Here is a 6,601-nt window from a genome sequence, read left to right on the forward strand (position 1 = left end):
AAGTACAAAAACTATCCATATGGTGTTTCAACAACAACTTGCACCTGAACATTGGCAAGACGAAAGAGATGGTGCTAGACTTCCGGAGAAAAAAAGAGGAACCTGCCCCACTTTACATCAGGGGGTGCTGTGTGGAGAGAGTTTCCTCCTTTAGATTTCTGGGAGTCTACCTCTGTGAAGATCTTACCTAGAAAGTTAATACAGCCCAGGTGGCCAGAAAGGCCCAACAGAGAGTCCACTTCCTCAGGGTCTTGCGGAAGAACAGGGTAGAACAACGGCTAATGACCCTCTTTTACCGGTCTACTATAGAGAGCGTCCTCTCGTACTGTATTGTGGTTTGGTATGCTGGTCTGACAGCCACAGATAGGAAAGTATTACAGAGGGTGGTGAGCACAGCACAAGACATTGTGGGCTGTCCCCTGACACCATTGGATGACATCACCAGGGCTCGCTGCCTTGAAGAGTGAGGAAAATTCTCAGGGATGATTCACACCCTGGTCGCTATCTCTTTACTCTCCTACCATCGGGTAGGAGATATAGGAGTATAGCCAGCTGTACCAACAGGCTGAAGAACAGCTTTTATCCATGGGCTGTTAGGCTCTTAAACGGGAAATAATTTTATAAACTTTATGTATGATTGACTTGCAAGGCCATTGTGTTGTGCAATTAGCTCACATGGTGTAATAAGATGGAGGGTTTGTTGTCACTGTGAGTTGGGGGTGGGGGCACGAGGAGGCTCAACCAATCTCAATGTATACATGGTTGTACTTTGACAATAAAGGTTCATTCATTCATTTCCGTTCCCACACTGACATATGCACACTGATGCCCAAACCAGGAAGAATGGCTGAATTTCAATAGCATCATTTTGGAATCACATTTGTGAAAACATTGATGGGAGTAAGAGTTTATGGCTTCTAAGAAATGAATGTTTACCATTCTTCCTTTTATCTCCTTCATAACCCAGAACCATTTGAAAAGGGACATTTTCTCCTCTACCCTTTTGGAGACTTGCCTTCATCATTGGAAAGCTATCCAATTGCTGATTTTGTTGAGGAAATTTAAAAACTACTTTCCACACATCTCAAAAATAATCTAAACTTACTGAAAGATCTGTTTCATTGCTAATTAGCCCAATTTTGTCTGAAATTTCTATACTAAGTCCTCTGAGTACACTATTAGAATAAGTTGATTCTACAAGAAAAGGCTATAATATTTTATCTTTTAAAAATTACTTGATCAAAATGTTATTTTGCCTTAGACACATAAATTGTAGAAGACACAGGGTTATTTTGTAGAGCATAATCTACTAAACGAAATTTATAAATGTATTTAGAGAAGTGTGAACTCAGAATTCATCAGCAATAAAAGGTATCCTTGCAAAAGGTGTTGTGTAATGGGGCATGCATTTAAAGAAGCAAAGATGGTAATAATTTAGCTGTTTTAAAAGTTTCTTATTTAACTACTAATTAATTGAATATTCTTTTAATATTTTAGGAAGCAATTTTAACAACAATGGACATCACAAATGAAGGGTTTGGATTCATGCTAGCATTTGGAGACTTAGTGTGGGTTCCCTTTCTCTACAGTTTACAAGCATTCTATTTAGTGAATAATCCAAATGAGATTTCATGGCCTGCAGCTTCTGCAATTGTGACTCTAAATAGTAAGTTATGACATAATGATAGGAATACATTATTTTGCATTACTGCATAGTGCAGCACAAAAAATTTCAGCTGAAGATTTCCCCCCATTCAGTACTGAGCAGGAAATGGAATAATCATAATAATACTATACAATCAAATGGTCAACAAGAGAGGAGATAATATGAGCTTGAGAGAATTGTGAACTTGCAGATGATTATGTATCCAAATTCTATCTATCTCAGTTGTCAATTATTATGAAAGTTATAATCCAACAATAATAAAAGTCCACCCTTGATTTTTTCTACATTCTGTGATTACAATATTCATATTTTTAAGGATTGTTTAGACTGATAGTGAAATACTATCACTAGTAGTATAACATTTGTCATAATAATTAGCTTGGAAGTATACTCAATCCTAAAATGGGAATATAATTGACATAGTACAATAAAGTATGTAGAAATTTAATTTAATTTAATTTATTAATTAAAGATTCAAGTATCCCATTATTCAGATTTTAGCTTATATTTTAATACTTTTTTCATTCCCTTCATCTTTTATGGTGTAAAATTGCAATAGAAATTTTCACTTCCTGCAGCTCCCATTATCCTCCAAATATTTCTCAACAAATCCCAAAGATGCTTTTTTACGAGGCAATTAGACTTTCTTGTTTTTCTTTGAAGATGTTTCGCTTCTCATCCAAGAAACTTCTTGGAACTGTTGAAAGTACTGTGTGGTAGACTGAAGATAGAACAGCCCTCTCTCAATAGAGGGGGGAGGGATATGACATCATCTGTCTCCAGTCTACAACACAATCCTTTCAACGGTTCCAAGAAGGCTCCACACCCATTTGCGCTACTCAGGTGACCCTGATGACACAGATAAACCTCCAAGTGGCCTCAGTGACTCTCTAAAAGAATGCAAATGACCAGCTGCCTGCGGGGAATATAAATTCTTCCATTCCCCACCATCCAGTCAGAGTTGAAGAAGTTTCTTGGATGAGAAGTGAAACGTCTTCAAAGAAAAACAAGAAAGTCCAGTTGCCTCATGAAAAAGCATCTTTGGGACAACTATGACTGGATGACTGAGAATCTCCATAGACATATCTCAACAAGGAAAGGGAAGAGATGGAGAGGGAAGGGAAGGGAAAGGAAAAAGGAAAGGAAGGGAAAAGGAAGAAGGGAAGGGAAGAAAACACAACAAAGGGGGATCAGCTGTATGGAAACCCAATATGGATTACATCATTTGCATAAGTTAAGAAATGTGCATGTGTTACCTGCTAGGGTATGGTGTAGGACATTGATGTGTTAGTAATAGAGTCTTGGTTTGCTAAAGACTGAATTTAGTGATAATAGAATTGAAAAATACGTGCATCCATATAAATGTTACCCTTATCATTATTATTGTTGTGAAATGATAAAATAATTTTTCTGTGTTATAATCGGTACTCTTTTTTCCCCCAAGTTGTTGGGTATTACATTTTTCGTGCTGCCAACACACAAAAGAATTTATTTAGAAGAAATCCAAAGGATTCGAAACTTGCTCGTAAGTAATGTTTAGACCTACTAATTTCGTATCAGTACTCCACATACTATTTATACCTAGAAATATTTTCTACTGCATTCTATTATATACATATATGTCTATTATACAGATTTGAATGTTATTCCTACTGCAACGGGAAAAAATCTCCTTGTATCTGGCTGGTGGGGCTTTGTGCGTCATCCTAATTATTTAGGTGATATCATTATGGCCCTGGCTTGGTCTCTACCTTGTGGTAAGTTAATAAAGTAATTTTACCTTACACTTTTCCTGTTTCTTTGGCATGTCTATTTTGTTGGTAGAGTGATAGTTACTGACTGTAATACAAGTTTCTCACTGCCAAAGATTTATATATAATAAAATGCTTGAAAGTAAAAGAATTTGCACAGAAGGAGAATATAATTGAAAAATAACAAGATATACCATATAGACAATGTTGTGATCGTCTTTCATGGCAGTATTCCTTTGCTATATTTTTATTAAATGTAATACCAAGATAAAAATATACATTTTTGAATACATTTGTAATGATTCAAAGCTTCAATAATTTTCTTAAAAAATTAATAAAACCCACATTAATAATTTATACTTAATTGTTTAATTAACTAGCTTTTAATTAAAATTACAATTAAAATATTTAAATATTTATACACACACACACACACAATGACTGTATGACTGATGGACTGAGGAAAAAGTAATGACACTTTCTCTATATTTTTTATAGGATTCAATCATATTTTACCATTTTTCTATGTCATATATTTTACCGGTTTGCTTATTCACCGAGAAGCCCGTGATGAACATCAGTCTAAGAAAAAATATGGTTTGGCATGGGAAAAATACTGCCAACGTGTACCATACCGCATATTTCCATACATCTATTGAGCGACATCCTGATACAAGATACAGAATTTTGGCAATGAAACCTTTGGTGTAGACATCATACCTCCTACCTTGGCACTTGGAATATATAATAATTGTACTGGATGTTCTTAAAAATACATTTCTTTTACCAGCCATCTGATTGATGAAGCCTTATAACTTTTTAACCACTTGCAATTTTAAGTGACATATTTTTTTATTAAGAAACATTAAACTAGTTGTATAGTGCATGAAAAGTATTAAGTAATTTGTATGCTTTATGGTTATCTGATGTGTAATATTCATTTATATTCATTTATAACCGCCCTGAGTCCTTCGGGAAAAGGGCGGTATATAAATTGAATTAAATAAAATAAATTTTGTATCCTGTAAGAAAGAAAACCAAATTTGGGACTTAATTGCCAACATTTTCTTTCCCTATAATTTTATTTTTCATTTTTAGCCACTCATAGACTAAGGGGTACCTTGGTCAAACAAACATCCTATAAAAAATTAAAAGCATACTAAGATCCAGTGGAAAGCGACTTTTACTATGTTCATGCTTCCTAATTATATTTGTTCTCACTCAAAACTGATTCCCTCAAGGCAGAAAGATAGAGTTTAGAGTTATAATAAATGACTCTTCTGCCTCATAAAAACCGGCTCCCATTTAAGTTCTAAACAACATATATGTGGATTTTTTTTAGTTGAGTATTGTACACAGTACAGTTGTAAGGGGATATATAAAATGTCCCATAAGCTCTCATGGAATTTCTCAGGTTTGAAAATATTAGTTATAAAAACATTAGAGCTTTATTTAGTGGTAATAAAAAGTAGTGCAAGATGTGAAATGTACAAACTGAAAAAAGTAATTTTTCCAATGAACTGTTGCTTTACACTGCAGCTTTCCTTTATAACATTGAGTTTGTTTTATAATATTTAGCTGTAAAATGGAATTGTTTTTCAAAGTTTTAATTTTTTTTAATTATACCCATTTGCATATTTTTGAAAAAATGTAAAGTATTGTATTATTGTGAAACATCAAGAGCTGATGACTTCATTTAAATATGGTGATGCATTATGAAAAAAAAGAAAACTTCAAAATTTACAACTTGGCATTACTACCTCAAAGTAGGTTATTTTGCCCTTTTATATTGTTACATATAAAAAAATGCCAATACTTCAAAATGCTTTTTAAATTAGCTTTTTAATAAAAAGTGGAAATTAAAATCAACTATATATGCACTAATGCATTTTTTATATTTTTGTATTCATATCTTTTACCTATAGCTATGGAGTTTTACTAATTCATAGCTAGTAATTATTGAAATGGCTGTAATTGACAAAACAATTGCTATTTTAATATATAAAGTTTGAAGCAGAGGTATTGAAATATTTTTTTTTCAAACCTTGAATTTCATAATTCAGGTAGAAAAAGCACTCATTTAATATCTGTAAAGCACATATTTTGTATATATATATGTAGCATATTCTTTATAACATTTGCTTTTAGTTTTAATGTAGCTTATATTATTTTCAAAATATTGTGTAGTAATAATTATTGTGAAATATACAATATAGCAGAATCTCTTTTCTTCCTCTTCCCTCTACTATCTACTAGCTTTTGCTGAGCATTGCGTGCCTTTATGAAAAATGTGAAATAGTTTTGAAATAGAATGACCCTATCACATTTGAGTAGCATTTGGTAATCTTTATTTCTTATATATTCATAAGGGCTGTTTTAGTTCTGAACAAAACCATTTTTAAATTAGTTCTGTGCGCCTCTGGTGTCTAGTCATGCCAGCCACATGACCACGGAGATGTCCTCAGACAAGCGCTGGCTCATCGGCTTTGAAACGGAGATGAGCACCGGCCCCTAGAGTTGGAAACGACCAGCATGCATGTGCGGGAGAACCTTTACCTTTATCTATAGTAATTAAATGGGGGGGGGGGTTGGGGGTAATAACTATTCCAAACATTCACATTTTTAATTCTGTGATGATTATGGTCCCACCCCTAAACACTCTCCAAAACCTTTGAACTACATTTTACATCTTTCTGTTGGCCAGATTGATGAAGGCTCTGGCCCTGAACACTTAACAAGGCTGGTTATCTATGAGCAATAGGTAGTATACACAGTCCATGATTTTCAGGTATTCTACACAAACTTTATGAAGGAAAGCTTTTTAAAGGTAAATATATTGCCCCAGGAATATAGTTCCAATTAAAATAAACATCAGTTTGTCATGATTATTTTTCCTTTTACATCTAGAATGTACTTAGCTTTCACTTCATAAAAAATAACTTGCATAATTAAAAATTAGTCCAAAAATTGTTTGGTGCAAGAGACTTCTAATATTTATTTGTTAATTAAATCAATGATTACTGTTCTTTTTTATCAAATACTTTTAACAGAAACTAAATTATGGCCAAGATTGGTTATATTCATGCTGGCTTGATATTCTCCTTTCATACTCTTCATTGAAATTCATTAAGAATGTATTCCTTGTGCTCTTTCCTACTTTATCTTAAGTGGACAAAAATAGATA

General features: G+C 33.5%; 1 protein-coding gene across 1 annotated transcript in view; it reads left to right on the forward strand.

The window, feature by feature from the left end:
• LBR (lamin B receptor) overlaps positions 1–5,282 on the forward strand; it is a 28,401-nt gene extending 23,119 nt beyond the window's left edge. Inside the window, exons 11-14 of the mRNA XM_083348870.1 lie at positions 1,498–1,666; positions 3,111–3,191; positions 3,301–3,423; positions 3,916–5,282. Coding sequence (XP_083204996.1) covers positions 1,498–1,666; positions 3,111–3,191; positions 3,301–3,423; positions 3,916–4,076 — 534 coding nt within the window. The 3' untranslated portion in view covers positions 4,077–5,282. The remainder of the gene's footprint in view (positions 1–1,497; positions 1,667–3,110; positions 3,192–3,300; positions 3,424–3,915) is intronic.
• The last annotated feature ends 1,319 nt before the right edge of the window (positions 5,283–6,601 follow it).

This window comes from Vipera ursinii (genome assembly GCF_947247035.1).
Source record: "Vipera ursinii genome assembly, chromosome: 1".
Lineage (NCBI taxonomy): Eukaryota > Metazoa > Chordata > Lepidosauria > Squamata > Viperidae > Vipera > Vipera ursinii.